The sequence below is a fragment of the Porites lutea genome, chromosome 5 (assembly GCF_958299795.1).
Source record: "Porites lutea chromosome 5, jaPorLute2.1, whole genome shotgun sequence".
NCBI lineage: Eukaryota > Metazoa > Cnidaria > Anthozoa > Scleractinia > Poritidae > Porites > Porites lutea.
The window spans coordinates 42919486-42941967 of NC_133205.1; the positions used below are offsets into that span (position 1 = coordinate 42919486).

Below are 22482 nucleotides of genomic sequence, written 5' to 3' on the forward strand. Positions count from 1 at the left end.
GATGTTGTAGCTACCGAGAAAGACACAAATGCATCACTGGTCAGAAAATCCAGGAAGACTGTTGGCAGTCAAAAGAAAGAGAGAGGAAAGCAGTTTCACAATCCAAGAGATGAAGAAACCCAAGACACTCGACAACATACTCGAGAGCGTTTTAAAACAACGCAAATAGAAGCAAAAATCATGGGTGCCATATCATCTCTTTTCGTAATTATTTCCCTAACTCAGTTGGTTTTACAAATGGCATGTCCCTCCTGCAGCGTTTATTTATTTGCTGTTGAGATTGCGGCAGAATTGTACACAGTCATCAAACCTGAAATATACGCCATTATCGACAAAGAGTTCAGAAAGAAATACAAGCAATTTTCACCCATTGCTTGCTGTTGTTTCAGGAGGGCAGCTGGGAGGGTAGGGGTCCCGCGGGCAGCGCAGCAAGAGAGAGAGACACGCCCAACGACAACTTAGTCGGCCTTGTAACATTGGTTTCTCTGTGTTCGCTTGAACAGGATCACTAACCGTGCCTCAAAATAACCGCAACTTGCATTTGATTATATGTATTATAAACCGCTCATTAGAAGTTTGTTGGATAGATAACTGAATACCAAGAGAGGTTTGCAGAACATATTTTTTTGCGTATATAGTTGTAATACTCGCTCTCGATCGGTCATTGCGAGTAAGACCGCACTCCTCCAAAAAAGGCAAAGATGCAATTACTTATCTTGAGTAAACATTTTTATGGGCATACATTTTTAAAAGACCTTGGTTGCTGACAGCTTTGTGAATGACGGGAGAGGCGTAACTTAAATTGAGAAACGTTCATTAGTTATGAGTTTAAATGGGGCAGCTTGGAAGATTAATTATCAACTTCGTTGCGCTGTAGTGTTTTAGCGAAGTTACTAATGCAAGCGCGTGGGGCGCGACACCTGATAATCGAGCCGCGTGCAGTTTTTACATTCAAGAAACCGCTGTAAAGTATCGGTATCGCGTACCTAGGGAGCCTGATTAAAGAAGGGAATACTTCCCCACCACTCAGTACCTTGAAGTTGTTTCTACACTCCATTGGCTCTTACAGTTTTTTTGTTGTCAAAAGTTCAGTTTCTGAATAAAACGTACGTTCTGCCTTTAGCTGACAAATGTGGAAGGTATGTCCTTGAATTAGTGTTTAGTAATAGTTCCAAGGCACTTTATAGTGAATCAGAGAAAAAAACCATACTCCATACTTCAAAGGTGGAGTTTAAAAAGGGGGGGCTTCAATGTAAAAGTTAGAAACCCATATACTCGCACGAATAGACAAAACTGGGACAGTATAACTCTTACTTGATTCTACAGTAACATACAGTATAAAGTTTACAATGTGATAAAATTAAGTGATCAATCAGGTGAATATTATAACAATAACAGTTACTGTAACAATAAAACCGATTTCCTCCAGTAAAGAACTATGTACATTTTTCACTGTTTTGTCTTCTTCTTTCCTTTGCGAGTTTTCTTTTTCGTCTTAGAGTCCACGATCTGCTGAGAATAGCGTTTAATTGCGTTCCTGGACAGAACGTCTTCATCTTCACCGCTTTCTTCATCATCTGACAACAAAAATTAAGATGAAAAATGAGCAAGATCATGTATGGTGAACTTTTGCTGATACAAATTGTAAATGATCGATTTACGTTTTGCTTAATACAAAAAAATAAGCAGTTCCAAAGTAAGAGTTTTCAAAGTAAGAGTTTTGGGCACAGGTTAATGAACTATCTAAAGAGAACTTTCGCTTTATACAGCGGAAGCTCTCTTAATGGACACTCTCATAAGCAGAGAGCTCTACGTACGGCCACCTTTACAAAATTCCATTTTTCTCAACTCCCACACAAATTCTTAATTTGTACATTCTCGTAGGCGGCGAGCTCCAGGTATGGACATCTTTTTCGCGTCCCGAAGATGTCTACTTATGAAAGCTTCCACTGTATCCAAGCCCCTCACTCAACTCAACCACGGAAAGATTTTGCAAAGAACTATCATATTTGTCCGAAAATCCTAATATAACAATCCCGGAAGATAACCAAACATCTTGTTATAATCTTTAAGTAAAAAATATCCTCTTTTCCTGCGATTTTGCCGTGATTTAATGCCTAAAGCACAGTAGAAAGTTATTACAAAAGTAACTGTTACAACCAAACTGGGTAGCATAACTCTCTATCGGTTACCCTGAGGTCTTTTTACAAATCTTAATAATACATAAGAAAGGTCATTAGTGTTTAAATGAGTTCTTTAACTAGTTTCTCTCCTCTTTACTTACCGTCATATACAGCTAGTCTATCAGAAGTCATGGGCAGCTTAATTCGAGTGTTATGTTGTGGGAGCTTTCCTTCCATTGTTGTACGGAACTGCAAAATAATACAAAGTAAATTGGCTTAGTTCCATTCGCATGAATAACCAAATGTCCGGCCTATAGTCACTATTTTTCATTTTTGTGAGCAGAAGCGGGAGATTGGGAAGAGCCTGAGAAAGTGCCAGCCATTTGAGAGAAACTTGCAAAAGCTAAGGAAACTGTTTTAAAGCTACTGTTTTCACTTTCATTGGTCAAAGTTCGAAAGTTCTTACTATTTGAAAAGTGAACACTGACTGCTTTTCACTATGTAAAAAAATCTGCTTAAAACAAAATTTTAAGTTGGACGTAGTGTTTATGTGGTCCAAAAATCCCTACTCCGAATAGAATAAATCAAACGCACCCTAATCAGATGTGACAGCACCTTCCCAAGAGGCATTAAGAATTTTCTTATTAGAGACCTCTAGATTCCAGGACGAGGGCGACATAACTTAAAGCTTTCTCAACGTATTCTCAATTCTTTTATCACCGTAAAAGTTAGCAGGGTTATTTTTATCGATTCCAAGGGGACAGTCAGCAAATTGTTGTTGCTTAAAATATCAACATGTCGTAGGCCTTCTTCCGCTAGCGCGCTTCCGCTTCGCGAGCGTGAGACTCTTAAGGTGATGTTACACGAGACGATTCGCAACGACGATTTTTAGCGCAACACAGCGTTGCAACATTGTTGCGACATTGTTTTGAATGGTTCCAACATTGTTCCCACATTGCAACGCTGTGTTGCGCTTAAAATCGTCGTTGCGAATCGTCCCGTGTAACATCACCTTTACGCTAAGCTCTTAAGACTGATTCACAGGTGCGACGCAAATGCAAATGCAAACAACGTTCATACGTCGAACGCGAAACGCAAGAAAGGCAAGATACGCAGGCGCAGTCAAGAGCAGTCAAAGTTTTTTCCAAGATGGCGGACGAGAGTGAAGTCTACTTTTCGTGGTTTTCATATAAAAAAAGACTTACTTATGCGATGTAACAGAAAATGTACGCTACAACTGCAAACAGTTTGAAAGCCATTTCTCTATTAAATCTGAGTGTATTTGCTGCATGTTTATAGTTCTATCGTAAAATATACGTTTTTTGGTCCCAATTCTTTTGCCACATCTTTCCAGGCAAGAGTTTTCTTCGATTTATCTGCACAACGTTTATAATATAGCACCGGATATTTCCTTGCACTCTCTGCCAATTTCTCGTCTAAAAGACGCCATCTTGCTTTCAACTTCACTGCGCCGTAGTGCCATGGAACCGATAGAAAGTGTGTTTTTTATCCTTGCGTTTGCATTGCGTTTGCTTTGCCTCGGTTAACACGTGTGAAGCGCAAATGCAAGGGCAAGAAAATGAACATTCTTCCATTTCTTGCATCGGCGCTTGGGTTTGCGTTTGCATTTGTGTTGAGGTAGTTCACACGTGTATTTCCGTGCTTTTGCGTTTGCATTTGCGTTTGCATTTGTGTCGAACGTGTGAACCAGGCTTTACGCCACGCTAAACCGAAATGTGATAAAACTGACTGTTCTGGAGTCTACTACCACTACGACATTCGCAGTAGAATGACGATCTCGTTTACCCACCAAAACGACGCTGGTTTAAGAGCGCGCACCACTTGATAGAGAAATCCTCTTCCTTGTATTCGTGCTCTAAAGGCTTCTATAGCTTAGCCTTAATCTCGCGCAAATTTTCCAGAAGAGTTTGAATGTTGTAAGTTCCTACCTCGGCATCTTCCATTTCTTTCATGACGTCATTGATATCTTTTCCTCCGAGTTCATCCATAAGTTTAAGTAGCTTTTGCTCAGACGTACCCAGCAAATCAAGAATATACTCATCCGAGGTTGGAGACAGCTGAGCCTGTGGCACGTGACCTTTAGGCTAAAAGGCAATTGGAATTTCAAGTTAACTGGGAATAATGCTAAGAGTACTTTATGATCCTGTACACAGACTTTGTTTCCTTTTTCTTTTCGAAAATAGACAAGCACGCAAGTAAAGCGATCGCGGAGCGCGCCAACGAGGGCTAGCAGTCCTCGAAAATTCCCTCGCGCTTTTTATTTTCATACGCGCGGTCGGCGATCTCTAAATTAGAAAAAAAGAGGGTCTTTGAACAGGCTAGTGCGTTATGAGATGCGAGAGTAAATTATTAATGATAGCTGTCATTTAAATGTACGCACCTAAACGAAAGAATTTCATACAAAATTGAAATCAAATAAGTTTCAAGACTGCAAACATGAGCTGTGCGAGACAGATAGAAGAACAGGTGGGTGCGGGATGAACAGATAACAATAACTACTAAAAGAATTACAGTCAACTCTTTCTTAACGGACACCTCGCTTAAACAGACACCTAGAGATGGTCTCTGCCTTTCCTTACATCTTTTGGTTGTTTCTAATACAGACATCTCTCTAAAAAGGACACATAGTGCCGGTCCAAAAGGTGTCCATCTTGGAGAGAACTGACTGAGAGAACAGGCCATTCACAATCACAGTTATTCAATGTGCTACGTTTTTTGAATGCATATGTCTGTTTTCACAATTTCCTGGCCTTTTGTTTCTTTATATTACAGAGTTCTTACCGCCTTAAGATGTTGCAATTTATCTGCCAGATGTTCAATTCCAGCTTTAACATTAACAAGAATTTTATTAGCTCTTTCCTGACGATCCTTGGCTTCAGCATTCCTAAAAACGAATGAACCATATAGAAATACTATGGTGACAATCAGAACCTGGATTAATTTCTTCCTAACGATTACCGTTGCAATAAACAGGGTTTAGGGATACAGTAAATAAGGTCACATCACTGATAAATTTAAAAAAAACTTTCAACAACAAAAACAAAAACCAAACAAGTCACTCTCCAGTTTTTCTTTTGTAATTTTTTAGAACTGACGCTAGAAAAGGAGAATCCAAGATGCCTCAGTTGCCTCTTACGAAAAGAAGGTAGCTGGGACGTAAAATTGGCCTTTATTTGTTGCCAGTGAGATTACATAACTATGAAATCTTCAAACTCACCTCTTTTCCTCTTGAGCCAGGCGCTGCTGAAATTCCTCCAACATCCGTTGTCCACTGAGATGCAAACACGTTTACAAACTATTTAATCTCAATTCTCCCTTAGGTTTCTTTCAACCGTCATTTTGTAATTAACATGCCCCGGTAGTAATTAGAGTAAAACGGTAAATGAAGGACACAAAAAAAAAGCTTCATCATCATGTATACAGCAATCTCAATTAATTCCGCATCCGTAAGCCTCAATCCTGTGCAGAAAACCGCCAAGGTAATGTGAGTAGCTGTAAATCCTTTTTCATAACTCCGCGGTTTTCAGTCTCATAGAATGTTGTACAGTGAGTTTATACAGGACAGTTTGCGTCTTATTTAGGACGCGTCTTATTTTTCCTAGTATAAATGGCCCTAAGAAAAGCTCGTCAGACATAGGCAAGTTTTAGTCGGACCTAATAATGCGATGACCGACTTTGGTCAACATTTTTTGCAGCCTACATAACAATTTGGGAAATTTCTCTATTATTATTTTTTTTATAATTTCCAAACTGATTTTAACTCACGCGTGAGTTAAAATCAGTTTGGAAATAAAAAAAAAAAAAAATTATCCAAATTGTTATGTAGGCTTTCCGACAACCTAAATTGAAATAGCTTTATATGATTCACTTTCCCTGTCTTCCCCAGATCTGTATGTAACGTATACCTTTTCTTTTTAGTTCTATTGATCTCAGTGTTCCTGATATTGACCAACTGCAAAGTCATGGAGTCTTTATATCTTACCTTGACAGCTTAGCTTCACCAGAATACTTCATCTCCTCATACTCCATTCTTAGCTTATCCTAGGAATATAATATCAGCAAGTTTTTAAAATCAATTTTTTTATATCTTACTTTATTATGCTCTGTCTCAAGCAGTAAAGTGTAAAAATCACTTACTTTTCAGAAAGAGTCAACGTTTTGCGCTACGCTTTACATAGACTACGAGTAGTCCCCCATTTTTCCTCAGGGACAGTAGAGCGAGCGAAACGCGAGCGCGCGTGAAAATTACCCCATGTCGCCTTTTCTCGCGTGGCGTGATCTTCACGCGCGCTCGCGTTTCGCTCGCTCTACTATCCGTGAGGAAAAATGGGGGACTACTTGTAGTCTACGCTTTACATAGCCAGAGAAAACAACCGACAATTCGTGACGCCACTCGTGGTTTCCCGCGAAATGACGTATCATGACGTGTCACTAGCCAGATCTGGGTAGTACTAATGATTGGATGAAGCAAATTTTCAACCAATCAGAAGCACTACACAGATCTGAGTAGTGATGCGTCATCAGTATGAAATTTCTGCGCTCTTTTCTCAGACCTCATTTCGCGGAGAAACCACCGGTGTCATCGCGACATGTCGGCTGTTTTCTCAGGCTGTGCTTCACATTTTGCTGAAAAATCTTGTGCCATTTTCACAAGTCGGAATGACGCTCATCATCACGTGGTAATTCCTGGTCGCACGCGTTTCTTTTCCCGCGCTTAGAACTCAAGTGAACCAGCTATATATTTTTGCTTCAAGATACGACTGGTTCGTGATTGATTGGCGCATGATTACTTTCCGCTATCAAGGTAAATGCAAAATTAGGTTGTGGTCGCTGTATACCTTTTCTTCTTTAAGTCTTGCAAGCATCTTCTCATTGTTTGTCTTCAGCTGCTCCAAGTGTTTTTGTGTTTCTCCTTGTGAGAGGAACCGCTGTACAACCTCTTTAATATCAGATACTCCTGTCGTATCTTTGATCTTATTCATGGCCTCCTCATAAGTTGTTATTTTGCGCTCTTGTTCTTCTCCAGACAGCACTGCTTTTTGTTCAACTGTAAAGAAATAACATCACAAATTCTGTTAAAAATATTTGTGCGGATACAATTGCAGTTCCAGATAAAGCTCCTTATTCACAAAATAAATGACAAGAATTGTTCTTATTTTTAGTTTCAGCACCTGTACATAGCAAGACATTTGGCTGTAAGTCTGATGTGGTCTCATTTGTTCGGAATACAAGCCCTTCAAGCTAATCCAGAAAGCCCGACCACAATTGAGCTCCGCTTAAAACATGGTGTCCCCTACGAATTCTTTTGCGAAAGAGGCCGCATAAAACCCTGATCGTTTTTTAAAGAGAAAAACCGGAGGAGCTGGCGGAACACTTTTGCAGAAGGACAAAGAGTTCTATTGTCTGATTTACGGGGGGTAAGACGAATACGTATCCATGAAGGGTGTAGAGTTTTTTTCGGACGCAACACAACGGCTATCACCATTGCAAAAACGAAGGCCACACCTGCCCAAGTGTAGGGGTGCTTTTTTTTGTTACGTCGTTTTTTTGGCACGTCCATGTTTTGCTTGGCAGCAATATAGTAGGGCTGGTACGCTGGGTTTTGTAGAATGGCAGTTAACAATTGGTTATTTTGAATAATCTTTTGTTCTCTTCTAAAACGAGTACGCTTTGCCGTTGTCCACAACTTTTGGTGTCGATGTTTGAACAACCAAAAAGGGTGAAAGATTAACTGCCGGGTTTCACGTCTTATACTCTTTGCTTAAGACAATCATTTAAGATAGCTCTGCTTTCACATCTCACCTGAAAGATCCTCTTGCTGAAGGGAACTTCTCTGTAACTGAAGAAAAACAAGAAGACCATCACGTCAAAACAAGGTCAATAAAACGCCAAAAGTAGGGGAAGAATCGTAAAATTTTAAAAGACAAAATTTAAGCTGGTGGAGGCGGGGAGGTTGGGTTGTTTGACAGAGGCATCTACAGAATTCCGGTGAGGGTTAGGGTTAGTTACGAGGGCTTCAGAAGCTCATTAATAATTCTGTCAGTGTGAGTGGTCGGTGCCATGCAAATGACCTTGAACTTTTACAAATTATACAATAATGAACAGTACAAGGCCTTTATCAATGAACCATAAGCACAGTGCACAGTTTCATTTAAGTGTTGATTTATATGAAAGAGATCTGAGTGGCTGCTTACAAGAGTGGTCGCAAGGAGAACTTGGACTGTACTTGAGTGAAAGCAGTAAAAAGGAAGAAGTGGCATCTAATAACAAGCAACAAAAAACATTCAATGCAATATTAACAGCCCTTACCCGTTTCTCGACTTTTTCAGCGTGATCTTTCTTCTCCTCTGCTTGTTTCTTGTACTGAGATAACTCCCTTTCTCTTTCTTTCTTCCTCTCATACACAGACTGTTCCAGTTTTGTAAGCTCTGCCTTGGCAGCTTCGCGAGCAATTTGAGCATCATGATTCATTGCATTCAGCTCACCAAGTTCTTCTCTCTGGGCACAAATAGCTCTCTCCAGATTATTCAACTGATTGGGCCAAGTTCGACGCTCTTCTTTTAGCTGCTCCAGCAAACCCTCATAGATTGTCTTAATTTTTTTTGCCTCATTACACTTGAGCGTCATTTTGTCCAAACTGTTCTCCAAGGACCTTAGTTTCTAGAATGAAGATATCAATGCTCACATAATTATGTAAAAACATATTAGAGTGTAGGTATTTTCTTGTTTTGAGATAAATGACCTTAACGTATACAATTCACGGGTACAGCCACACTTTATTATTGTCATGTAGTACATCTGGTACATGGGGAATTGTTCCAAGAAACTGTACATGTATCTTCTAAATTGCAGAATTTTCATTATCGGGTAGCTCATGTTTTAACTTACTCCTTTTATGACTGTAGCATTAGTGAATTGGTCGAAACCTGTCCATCAGTGCATAGTTTAAGTAAAGCAAAAATGGTGCGTAGTCTAAATAACATAGATCCAGCATATCTGACTTCGATTTTTTTTTGTCGCTCCAATTTAATGCCGTTAAGCAAAGGCTGGCTGGTCTAAATATAATAAAAAAAGTCTGCTTAACTTTTCCTTGGCTACAGATGCCAATACCCCATACTGGGGGAGGGAGGGGGTTAGCTGAATGTACTTCACAATGTGTCATCTGGGGAGGCTATGCGCGGAGGACAGAAAAGGTACCTTTTTGTATACCTTCCATTTAAAAATGGTGCCCTTTCTCTAACCTACTGACAGTAAACCTTTGTGTCATTTGCAGTGTTCAATAAATAAAATTGATTCACCCATAAGGTGCGTTGGTTTGAAACACTTTAGTTAAAGGCCTTTTTAAACACCCTTTCTCAATTACACTTCAACTCACAAAACCCCTACCCATTTATATGCAAGTCAAAAGCCTGGAAATGGTACAGAGAGTTAGCATACTGGTTTGGATGTGTTGCAGATTGCTCTTGTTACATATAGCCTTAATCTTAATTTCTTTTGTTGCAGACACTGTCCTGCCTCGAATAGCCTTGCTAGCCGTGGGCAGTGCTTCTATCATATTATCTGCTTTCGTTTTGTTTTGTTTGTGTTAAAGTTACCACTTTTGGGCGGAGTGCCCTCAGATGTGAAATCAAAAACTTGTGAAATTTGTGAAATTTCAATTCTGATTATAAGCCCTCTCAGACATAAGCCAATAAGTGTTCGTAAAACCCCTTATGAAGAAGAATAAGCCAAGGTCTTAAAAGTGGCAGTTTAAGGAGATATATTGCACCAATGAATTCTTCTTACTTGTGCCTCAGCCGATTCACCGGCATCAGTATTAGACACTTCTTCAGCCTCAGTGACCAGCTGATTATACTCAGTTTGTAGAGCTTGTAGTTTCTTCTCATGACTGTTCTTCTGGTGTCTCAAAGCATTTAACCTTTTCACTGCCTCGCATACTTGCTGGTCAAGTTTAATGATGGCAGCCTAGAAAGGAAAACCGTTAACTCTTAGAAAATCCTCCTGGAAAATCATTACATTTAACTGCAGATCAAGTGTGTTAGTTTCCCATTGGTCAGGTCAGAACTTACCCATTAATATGAACACTAAAGGGGCGATAGAAAGTGTCCATATTAATGTAAGGGCTTTGTTTCACAAGGGACAAGGCCAATATTGTTGTTTGTGTACTTTTTTGTTTTTCCTCTAACAGTTGAAAAGGTGTTCACAGATCCACAAGACTCTTTAATTATGCACCGCACCTACAGTTATCCTCAGCCTGAGTTAGCACTCTCTTCATAGTGAGTATATAATACTTTGGAGGATTCTAACACTATGTTCTTGTCTAACATTGGGAAATATCAAAGCTGATCTGTTTCCTGTACAAATCAAAGTTCACAAAATGAAATCTTATGCATGACAATTTCACCTGTGTTTTCTCAATTCCTGTGAAATTTAAAATCTATTTTCTCAGGCTCAATTTCCTGATGGATTCCATCTTAAACTGTCAGTACACTGAGACATTTCAGCCAAAATTTATCTTTTTAACTGAGTGGATGGCTAACATTCCATGGTCATGCTTAATCCACCTCAAGGGTGAATCATGCTGAGTTGCTGTTTAGGTAGTTTCTGCCCTGATAAAGCTGTTGTAAATGGACTTATCTGCTGTAACTGCAAGTGTATAATCCAGGATCACAGTTTAGTAATCATGCAAGCTACAAATAAAAAGACAGATAAAAAAATGCTGTTTATCTACCTTTCCTGACATGCCTCTCATTGCACAATGTCTCTGAGGATCCCTCTCTTTGAAAGCCTCATCTATTACTTTTTCATCACCCTGAAACACCAAACACAGCAACAGTCAGTTCTTCCCGTAAAGTAATGAAATGAGGTTTCACCTATCAAATGCAAACCACCTATATTTTAACTTGCTGACTAAACACTACACTTGGTAACTTGGAGGTTCATCTGTTAGCACAAGCGTTGGGGCATTTGTTGGTAGCTGTTTGGAGTTCACTTTAAACAGGAATCAAAATGCTGAGACGAACAACAACAACCACAACAACAACAAAAATAAAATGTAAATTAACTCAATTATTAAATTAAATGAATGAGAACTCACTGCTTTCTTCTTTGCCAGATCGGCTCGCAGTTGTTTATTTTTCTCTCTAAGTTTGGCGATGGTTTCTTTATTCTTTTTCATGGTCCATTGAGAACTTTCGAAATAGGCTTTCCTGTCTCCATCTGCAAGGAAAATAACATTATGTACAGGAGTAAAATATTCAGTAAACACAGTATCAAAACCTTCCACGCTTGCAGTGAGGAGGGGAAGAAATAATCGGTTAGGTGTTAAGATCGTACGACGAATACAGCCCATCCGAACTTCAGATAGTTGAACAGGTTGGATATTAGAACTGGCGTCAACCTATTGGAGCTTTGTAACGTCTTCCTAAAATGTGGCCAATAAACTCCTACCTAACAGAGCCATCTTCTTTCGAAGCTCTTCAATTTCTTCTGTAATTGTAACTGCTCCCTCCGACATATTTGTAGCTGTCTTGAGTATTCCACGGAACGATATCGATCAAATGTTCTGAAACAAACCTCAGGAAAAGCGTACTGCTGTTTTCCTACCGTACAATACTTATTCGCCCGTTGTCAAGGAGACAAGTAGAAAACTAAACAGCGCCTGCCCTATATACGAGAAACAGCTGACCTCTAATGCAGTCGCAAGATTTCGTTCAACCAATGAAAAAATAGAATTTTCTGCCCGCCATTTTGCAAAATGGCGGCAAGGACCCAAAGTTCTGAGTGTTTTGTTTTTGATATATTTCAATCGAAAAACGAGCCTCTTACCTTTTCTGAAATAGTTGAAATTTCCTCACTTCCACCTCTAGAGGCGGAGAAAGTACTACAGCGTTTAGAAAGCGAGCAAAAGATGTAAGTTGATGTTAAGCTTGAGCTCATATTAATTTTTATTTTTACTAGCTGGGCTCCTTGCTTACGTCCCTATATTAAACTGAGAAACTTTACATATTTCCTAGGCCTGTCTTTTAAACCATCTTATTCTTGCAGTTGTTTGAAAAAAGACTCGGAGGCTACATTATACGTACTAAATGTACCAGATGATAAAATGAAACAAACAGCGAAGCCAAAAACACCGGCAACATTCCGGGTACGACCAGCTTTGGCTGCAAGGTATATTCCGTCAAAGTTTATGTTAAAATTTTAAACCATTAAACTTAATTTTAATTACTTGTATCGTAGTATTTGTAACACACTCAACAAAACACTGTCCTTTAATTTTCTATTTTGTTTTATCTTGGTTTTTTTTTTAGGAGCAGTTCAAAATTAAGACAACCTTTCAAGTCACCTGTAAGTTTATTTTTCGACCGATTTAAGATTTAGAGCCCTATATAAACACTTTTTTCAGCTCATGCTAAGTTTGAATCTCTCTCACACTCCACAAAGGAGTCTGAAGTTTATAATGACGTAAGTCTGAGGACGAGAGTTCTTTAGACAATTATTTTTTCAAAGGTGCTTACAAAAAATAAAGGTTTCAATTCCAGCCATCTTATGGGGAAGTTAGCGGGGGGGGGGGGGGGGCAGTGCACGTAAAAAATGAATAAGCGACATATTTCACAAAATCGAGTAAACTCACCGGAGGGCAAGTTTAGTGAGATCCTTGATGGAGACAGTAGGGGGTGTTCCTCCACTAAGGACAGCATACAAGTTATTGTTAATCTCTTTACATGTGAGGGGTGGTTGTGTTGAATCTACAAGCTAGAACACCCACCATGGTCATACATATACTGGCACAAATTCAGCTGCTTGAATACTAGTACTTGGTCCAGTTACCATCTGCCCATTTCAGTGTACAAAGAGAGTAAGGTCTGATAAGACCAAGGCTGGTGGACTTTGCTATGAGGCTGGTGAATTCAGTTCTTTACTTGCCCTGCTTATCAAAAATGTTGGGGGGCTAGCTAGTACATGCTAGCTATTGCTGGCCATATGGCAAGCTATTCTTTACACCCTGTTTTTATAAGTAATGCAGCTGTTGGTCCCAATGTTTGTTTATTCACTTGTTTGTTTTTTCATTATTTATTTTGCCATGAAGGACCCTCAAACAATTAATATTTTATGACTTAACATACAGACTTTTTATGGCACTGAAGGTACCATGAAGAACTACAGGGGAGCAAAAGGCCAACTCTTAACTTTGTCTGTATTTTTAACATTAATTTTTTTTTTTTTTTTTTTTTCAGCTTCAATCAAAACAGCAAAATATGCTAGCTGAGGAAGAACCAACCTTGTCAGACGACATTCACAGTTTAGAAGCAAAGCTAGAAATTCTAGACAGGGAAATTGAAGAACTCAGTCAAGAGTAAGTCAATGATACCCTGAATATGAGAATTTGAGGGGGGGGGGGGAGTGGAGGTGGGACTTTGTCAACCTATACTCTGGAGATCAAGGTTAACACTAACTTTCTTGAAAATCATGTTAAAAGGTACAGTGAGGAAGAACTTCAGCAACACATAGACAAACTCCACGAATACAATGAAATCAAGGATGTTGGACAGCTCCTCATTGGTAAATTAGGTAAATACAAAATTAATTATTATAATATAGATTATTTTGGAATTGATATCGTAAAGCCAATTCCTGCCACAAAATGTTAACACTAGTAATAGAGTATTAACCTTTACAGCCATATTCCTCTTCCATAACCCTCGGTTTATTATTTGTGGTAAAAAAAGGCTACCAAAATGTGCCAATCTGAAATGATCATTATTTTTTAATTAATGGCCAAGCATGCCAAAGATTTTCTTGTGTTTGGTTTTTTCAACACTCAAAAAAATATCCTGGTTAAAGCTGAACCAAGATAAGAAAAATGCAATTTGACATAATCAAAGACAAAACTGGCTGTCATTTTGGTAAGTTTTGATCTAAGTATGATTATTTAGTGTGATTAACTGATTAAGGAGTAAGTCTTCAACAATAGTAATTTTCAATGCATTTTATTCTTGTGAAATGTCACTTTGTAAAACTTGAGTTACAACTCTGATTTTGTGGATGATTACTCAATGGCATTACAAAAATCCTTACTTATCAGCACTATGAAAACTTTTCACAGTGTTTATGACTCCATTTGATACTGTGATACACTCAAAAATGTTTTTCTTAACAGCTGAGATAGATGGAACAACAACAAAAGACATGTATAAAGAATTTGGATTGAATCTTGAAGACTAAACAACAGTTTACAATAAGGTAAGTAGACTAGCTGTGACTTCCTGTTGGTTATGGTAGGGTCAAATCCTTGTAATTGTGCAAATTTATGTGTGAGTATATGTAATAAATTAGTAAAAAAGGAAAACTAACCAACAGAATTCTAAACCATTTAGGGATGGTCGGAATTCACGCTTACAAGGGACCATAGTCCTAATTTTCAGTTAGTCTACTTTCCAGATACCTTATTGTCCTGACAATTCACTTAGTTTTACATTTATAAAAACTAATTTATGAATAAGGAGAACTATACTGACATCGTTGCCGTACTTTCAACAGTTCCTTTTGTGACTGGTGGCCCAGTTAAGAAGGAAGTTTAATTCTTGTTAAGTCCACATTCTATTTTGTTAGAATCAACATTATGTTCTGTTTGCAATCAGTGCTCAAAAAATACACATGCATGTATTTAACTTTTTTTTTCTTTTCACTTTTGATAACAAGAACTGACCTGGTGCATAAGTCAGAGACTCACAGTGCTGTTAAACTTGTCTTTGACACCTAAAAGTGTTTATAATATAGGACAGCATATGTTTTCAAAATATTAACTTGCAGAAAACAATTATAGACAACAAACAAACAAAAAAAACTTTGACTCACTATTGATTTGATGCATTATTTACAATGCAAGGCTGTGTTCTAAGCAAAAAATTGTATGGAACCCAAATGCTCTGAACCTGTGGAATCCAGTGTTCCCAGCATAACCTTAAGGCAAAAGGGCATCAGTTACTGATAGAGCATAGTCTTGCATTGAAGCCCTTACCCACTCCACACACACAGAACAAAGTGACAGCCACCTAAATGTCACTGTATAAACCTTTGTTTACAGAACAATGGGCTTGTGCAGTCCCCACTCTGGATGGATAGTAAAGTGCCGCCCATAGGCTTTGTGTGGCTGAGTGAACATTGCACTCTTGTTTATGGCGGCATCACTTGCTACAGTGTACACTGGAAGATGGTGCCAAGTTTGGAACTGCTGCCGTACATGTACTGGCAACCGCTGTCTGGCTTTCTGATAGTATGAATGTTTGGTGATGTCTGGGGCTCTCTTGGGGTTATACAGCAGTTTACCACGTGACACAACAGTATCCTCTCTGTGGAATGCAACAATGAAACCGTAAGACAGTTCAAAGGACAAAAAATTAATTATTATGATAGTTACCATAAATAGTGAAAGTGTACATTGTTGGAATGAAGTACATGTAACTGATGGTAGTTGTCTTGAAAAGTGGTACACAACATAATTATGTCGAACATTTGCAAGGGGCAAAATCTTTGTAAAATTAATCTTAACACCTTTTTTACATCATGAAAAATACAATGTAGTTAGTGACTATAGTGGAAGGACAATATCCAAAACAGTGCTGATTTTACTGGTTTAAAAACATTAATGTTTTCGTCATCACTTAACTCTTCCTTTGTGCCACAAAAATACAAACTGCCTGTAATAAACATTCCACAATTTTACGTAAGTGTACTTTCCTCATGAAGGCTCTTATACAAACCTAGCCAATGCTTCCAAAGCTTCCTTGATTCTACCACTGTCATAGGGCTCACAATTTCCCACTAAATGATCTTGATTCAATTTTTGGCCAACCATATCCAGTTTGTCTGTTTTCACTCCAGACAGGGTACTGAAGAACTTCAAAGCTAGCTCACGTTCTTTAAACACAAACAAAAATGTATTATTTAAACTTGATAATTAAACAAAAAAAAATCTCAGAAACTGTAAGTTTTTTTGTTAAATTTATTGTGGGTGCTTGTGATTTTACTTGTAGGCCAACATTTTCGGAAATTTCAGTCAAGAAATAAATGAAACGCTTCGGTCCTCATGGAAATTTTCTGGTCAAAGTGGTCCACCTCCAGTCTAACCACAACTTGCTGTTCCATTTCCAAAAATTCTTGTTTCCAGTCTTACTTTGCTATTGAATTAGTAATCTTGAAAGAGAAATGGGTGGCTTTGATTCAAAACATTCTTTTGATCAAACGATGTCAATCCATTTTCTCTTGATAATTTCACTGGTTTTTGACTGTTTGATTTGGCATTTCTCAGTTAAGATGGTTAAATCTCTCAGGGTTTACAACTGTTCTCTTAAACCACTAGCTTTTAACAACTGGTGTTTCAAAAAGTGGTGCACAAAATTCAAACAGTAATATGATCAGACCTTATTCTAAGAAACATGTGAAAAGATGGGTGAGAAAACTTATTAGCCTCAGAGGCCCAATTTATATGGAGAAAACCTGTCCTGGGTAGATTGTCACCATCCCAGCAGAGTCAACTTTAAGCAAGTTTAGGATTATGAAAAAAGTTGTCTCCTTCGCCGGAGCCAACAGCTCACTTATATGCTCTGCATGTGATCTACATGTACTTGTCTAAAACAACGCTCACACGTGCTCTGATTGTCTAACCTTGACCAAGTTGACTCGACTGAGCGAGCTAAAGTGTTTATATGGAGAAAAGTTGGCCCGACTAGGAGGGTGACCCAGGTAAACCTTCTAGCAGATCCAACTTTTTGTTTTTCATGTAACAAAATGCCTTGTTTTGAAAGGAAATGTATGAAAAGTTGGCTTGCTCAGGGTAGCTTGGGCAGGCGGATGACGTTTTCTTGCCAGGTGGGACAACTTTTCTCCATTTAAACAGGGCCTGAGTATGAAATCTTCCCTACAAATTTAAAGCCTAGAAAGTAACTGATTGTAATGCTCTTTCATCAACAAAGGGTCAGCATGGTGGAGTGGTCAGTGTGTCAGACTTGTAATCCGGCTGTCCCAGGTAAGAGTCCTGCTCTGGTGACTTGCTGGATTTGTTCTTGGTCGCCCGAGTTCACATCCTCAGCCACCCTTGTAAATAGCCAACTGGTTGCCTCCTTATGATTGGTTTTTTTTATTCTGTTATGTTGGATTTGAATTATTTGTTTCTAAGTATTTGAGTGGAGTGTCTGTAAACTAGCTGGATAAGCTAAGTGCACTTTCCACTATAAACAAGCCTAAATAATAAAATGCTGACTGAAAGCAAACCTTTATCTGTAGCTGTCTTCAACCATTCGTTCACAGCTTCCAGTGAGTGAGGATGAATAATTTTCCTGATTGACTGAAAGAAAAGTCATAGAGAGGGATTTTTTACTCAGTTGCCATATATCATTTAAATATGACTTTGCGTGTTTGTATGCAAATATGCTGAGTAACTAAATTTTTGACAAACTAATGCATTGCACATGCAAATTATGCACAAAAGATAGTGCAAAAGTAAGTTTACCATGACGCACTGCCCAGACTACAGTTTGAGAATATTATCATGGCATTTTCCAAGTAGATTAAAAGAAGTGATTTTTTTAAACATATCACTATAAAAAAATGTGATACCACTACTATGATCTACTATAAAATAACTTTTCTTTCCCCCAGAATGTAAAGCGCTCCGCATTCCTTTGGCTCATAGAGCTCTACTAATTTAAATAATTAATCACTGTACATAAATGTGCAAACCCAACCCATTGTAAACTATTCCTTTGCTTTAAGTAATAATTGTAAAGAACTGTCATAACTACCTTCTCAACAGCAGTCCTCTTTGCCTCCTCCAGATCTTGCAGTATGCTCTTGTCTGTTTTGTCTGGAATAGACACAGTGTTCATTCTTTCATAACACATATAAATACATGTACTTGTGATATCCTGTGAATTATCACTGTTCGATCATCTACCAAACCAGTAATATTTTTTTTTTCAAGTTTCTATGAAAATAAGTAATAATTGGACAATTACTGTCAAATTAGTATGTGTAATCAAATGGTGACGAGTGAAATTAGGGAATAATTTCACGCGTGTTTTGTCCAAATCTTAATAATTTCCCAAGCCTTCAGGCAAGGGAAATTATTAGGATTTGGACAAAACGCAAGTGAAATTATTCCCTAATTTCACAAGCATACCATTTGATTACCTATTAATATCATGGGTGACGAATTACGTTAGCAATCTTGGATTTTTGACATGTTTATCCTGGATCGTATCGATTGAGAACTCCACTCTCTCAAATGTTTAGACCTTAAATTTGGCTTATAAAGTTCAGAATTTTTCAGACTTTCTCGGCAAAGTACCTGTTAGAGTCCTTCTTGATGTTCTCTTGTGTGTTCAGGTTTTCTAAAGCGTCTTTTTGTGCCCTGACATCTTCATTCATGACATTTTAAAACTTCGTCGCCATCTTGACACTGAGACATACGGAAGGGTTGCCATGGCAATTTTGTAATTTCACATGTGAAATTACAAATTAATGCTGAAATTTCGCGCCAAAATTAAGGAGTAATTCATCACCTATGATATTAAAACAGTTATTAAAGTGTTCTTACCTTTGCTTAGTTCCTTGGAAAAATTTCTCATTGCTGGAAGTGGTGGTGTCTGCATGGATGTATATGTCAACAGTAATAAAAAAGTTAATATTAAAAATAAATTATTATTGTTATTTTTAAATGAGTTTGTAGCAGCAAGGTGGTGCTACATTCAGAGAGTGGTCAATTAAGTCAACTGGGGCATGACATAGACTGATAAAAACCATGAAAAAACCCCCCCCAAAAAAATACTCACTTTAGCCAGGGGTGTAACTTTTCTCAGAAAAGGACTCTTTCTTACTGCATTAGCTGACTCCAGCCTTGGTACTACAAGGTACAAAAAGTTAATGATGAGAATTAAAAAGCTTTTGAAATAAATACTGGAATAAATGGTGAATTACACCTGCTAGCTAGCTATCATGCCAAAGTTAATAAAAGTTCAAACAAGTTTAGGCTACCCCGGGGAGGAGGGAGAGGGAGTGATCATCCACATTGCTACTATGCATACAAATGTAGCAGGGTATATGTGTTCAAATGTTTCAAAATAAGAAAAGAGAAGGAAGACAAAAGGTAGATTAAAATATGTGTCTGTGTATTTAACAGTTAATGAATGAGGCTGAGTATCTAAGAATAATGGAGATCGAGGAGGGTGTTATCTGTCGCGGCCGTAGGCCAAGGCGGATAACACCCTCCGAGATCTCCATAATTCTTCATATGATACGAAAGCCGAATTCAATAACTGTTTTATTATTCATTCAAAATAATTCCTAGTTTAAAAACATTGCTAAAACATGCTTACCTCCATCGATCCATCGATGTTAAGTTCATCTTCGATAGTGTACGTTTAGGTTTGTCCAGCTCCGCAAATATTCTCCAAATAGCAGATGTCGCCCTTCTTGCTGTTCTTGCCATGTTTTTAGCTATTTTTTCGCCTAGTTCTTACTCTTGAAACGAGTGAGATGTCCGCCATTTTTTCAAGTTCACAACCAAAACAACTCAACCTCGTCCCCAGGTCTTCTCGGCTAACGGTGCCTTAACCTGTGAAAACGCTGCATTTTTGATGTCATTTCCTCGTTAAAGTCAAAATTCTTCCAAATTTGGTCATCAGTAACTGGTTATGGTGAATTAAACATGTGCTTTTAGCCAATCAGAAATGGGGAAATATTTTGAATGAATAATAAATGTAATTATCTCTATTTGTAATAACTTGTTATGTAACTGTATTAGTGTAATAAATAGCTTAGCATATATTTTAATTTTAAATTATTTGGGAAACAGTTGATGTACCAGATGGTAAAAGACCCCAAATAAGATATTGTCTATTGTCTATTATATAATTTTCTTTATTGCTTACGTTCATCTTTTCCTCTTGATACTGGATTTGTTTGACTGTTTCTACTGCCAACAGATCTTCTACTTTGAACTGACATCCTGGATTCCATCTTTTCTCTCTCTGCATATTTATATCCTCCTATTATAGCAAAGGGAATTTTTGTGAACTTAAAAAAATATGCTAAAAAGATAATTAAGTCTGTTTCCCCTTGGAGGGTCCTAAAGTGTCTGTGTGGACCTCAGTCACATCCCTTGTACTACTGGTGACATCATCAGTTTTAATGATTATAGAAAACTGACATCTACTTTGTGGGAAAGGGAAGGGAGAAATCTTTCACATTTTACCCAAATGAGCATAATTCAGTCAAACAGACCAGAATACAAATAAAAAAAACATGGAAAGTTGCCCTGAAGATAAAAGACAGCAAAATGTTTGCAACTTGGAAAAAAAGGTGTTAGTTATAAACTGAGTGCTTTAAACCAGCTCTTAATGGACTCCAAAGCATGTGCCCCTGGAGATCTGTAAATTTTAAGTCCTGAGAATTATATGTATTAATAATTTCTTTTTATTGTAAAAGATCTGACCATTTCCATGAAAAGTGGAAACTGGCCTGGCCAGGTCAGCATTTGAAAAGTTTCAGTTCTTCTGCCACAAGGACATCACATAGTTTCTCACCAGCTGACTGGAGTGGAGTTCTGTTCTGTTGAATCAACCTTGACGGCACACGCCATCCCATAAAACTCTGAAATAGACAAAAATAGCTTCATCAACTGTTCAAATCACAAACCAGCCTTAATGACCGTGAGTTAAACAGCAGCAACTCACTATCAGTGAGGAGGCAGCGTGGCAGAGCAGGAGCAGTTACAGTGCTGGATTTGCAATTTGGAGGTCCCAGCCTGACCGCTCAAGGGCACCCAATGACTGTTTTCTGTAAAATATCTGTTCGGAGAAGCAAAATTGCCTACAATTTTCTATAGCTTGAGAAAGGCTAAAAATTTCTAGATAACCATTCCATTCATGTACAATTTTCGTAGCATATCTAATGCATATCCTTTCTTACGTTTAGTTTTTTGCATTTCAGTCGCTAGGTTAGCCCATTTTTCATAGAAAAAGTAAACCTAAAATTTTCAGATTTTGAAAATGCGATGGAGAGAGGAATCAGAAAAATTCACACTTTCGTAAAACCTATTGCATCTAAAATTTTCTGGAAAATATTACTGAGGCCCTAGTAATTTCGAAAAGACTCAAGTTGCCCTAGGACAACCGAACAGATACAAATTTTATAACGCCGATTAGAATGCATTTCTAGATCTGAAAATACTCTGGATAGCCTAAAAAGTGTTTTCAATGCATTTAGGAGGAAACTGTCATTGGGTACCCCTGATCGCTAACTGGATTTGTTTTCGGTAGTGTCAAGGTCAAATCTTTGACCACGCTTGTAAATAGCCAACTGGTTTGCCCCTGGCCATTTGGGATTCTTAACCCCATTAATGTTTGGTATAAACTATTTCTTTCAAGCATTTGCTTGGCCTCACTAGCATTGGTGCTATAAATACTTTCGAGCCTAAATAATGGAAATTTAGTCATTTTAATATTTTAATTTTTTGCAAAAAAATTTTAATTGGTCTGGTATTTAGAAGTTAAATAGCACTGAAACCCATAATTTCAGATGGAACCATGCCCTAGATCTGGCATTGCTCCCATAACAGTCCCTAATTTATTGAGATTTAACAGAGACATTACTTTGAACCGATTTAACTCAGTTGAAATAAGTGTAGGCTTAAATAACATGCCAATCAATTTAGAGCAATAAAAACCTCTATTAAATGCCATAAAATTCTGTGAACATATTAATAATTACTGCCATCAACATCACACCTCTCTGGACCATGTGAGTTTTTTTAGAAATAAATGTAGCCTGTGTTTTTTGAGATAAATGGCGGTACACTGTACACAAATTCTCTACTCTAAAGTGGAAGTTGTATTGCTGCAATTGCTATCAGTATGCGTAGAGACCGATCAATTTTTCGTAAACAAATAATAAAAATCCATGATGCTCCAAGGAAAAAGCAATAAATGACAAAACATAACGATAAAATAGGGTAATAGTTTTCTAATTTCTTGAGTAAGTTACCGGTACAGACGCCCCGCTCGCTGCCGAACCAGATCTTGGAATTTGTCCTTCCTTTTGCAAGCTTTGTTTTCCTCCGACAGTGTCCTCTTTATATGGAGTCCCTGGCGGGAATACGCGGGAAGATTCTTGTTTGTACTTAATTTTTATCGACCGCAGAAACCCAGCTGGTAGACTGTCAGTTCTTGAGTCGCCAATTAAATCTATGAGGTCCATAATTTAAATTCTCAAAGTCTGTCAGTTCTTGGTGCACTACTCGAACCCCATCTTATCTCTGCTGAGAGGGCCGGCCTTGACA

The 22482-nt window shown here is 38.1% G+C and overlaps 3 protein-coding genes across 3 annotated transcripts; 1 reads left to right on the forward strand and 2 right to left on the reverse strand.

Moving 5' to 3' along the window:
• Positions 1–1288: 1288 nt before the first annotated feature.
• On the reverse strand, positions 1289–11779 carry LOC140938506 (outer dynein arm-docking complex subunit 3-like). The gene is made up of 13 exons (XM_073387989.1): positions 11595–11779; positions 11242–11363; positions 10876–10956; positions 9930–10109; positions 8454–8804; positions 7947–7983; positions 6983–7191; positions 6127–6185; positions 5362–5415; positions 4926–5028; positions 4073–4228; positions 2285–2372; positions 1289–1577 (listed from the first exon to the last, which is right to left on the reverse strand). The coding sequence occupies exons 1-13, from the start codon at positions 11659–11661 to the stop codon at positions 1450–1452; spliced, it is 1635 nt and encodes a 544-aa protein (XP_073244090.1). The 5' UTR covers positions 11662–11779; the 3' UTR covers positions 1289–1449.
• A 115-nt stretch (positions 11780–11894) lies between these two features.
• On the forward strand, positions 11895–15370 carry LOC140938412 (uncharacterized). Its single transcript, XM_073387898.1, has 7 exons — positions 11895–12056; positions 12192–12314; positions 12455–12491; positions 13382–13500; positions 13624–13715; positions 14305–14387; positions 15232–15370. The coding sequence occupies exons 1-6, from the start codon at positions 11902–11904 to the stop codon at positions 14367–14369; spliced, it is 591 nt and encodes a 196-aa protein (XP_073243999.1). The 5' UTR covers positions 11895–11901; the 3' UTR covers positions 14370–14387; positions 15232–15370.
• On the reverse strand, positions 14958–22461 carry LOC140938515 (uncharacterized). Its single transcript, XM_073388000.1, has 9 exons — positions 22188–22461; positions 20729–20795; positions 20075–20191; positions 18977–19047; positions 18742–18790; positions 17948–18009; positions 17418–17490; positions 15908–16064; positions 14958–15496 (listed from the first exon to the last, which is right to left on the reverse strand). Exons 1-9 carry the CDS (start codon positions 22398–22400, stop codon positions 15226–15228), a joined length of 1080 nt encoding a protein of 359 aa, XP_073244101.1. The 5' UTR covers positions 22401–22461; the 3' UTR covers positions 14958–15225.
• Between the last annotated feature and the right edge of the window lie 21 nt (positions 22462–22482).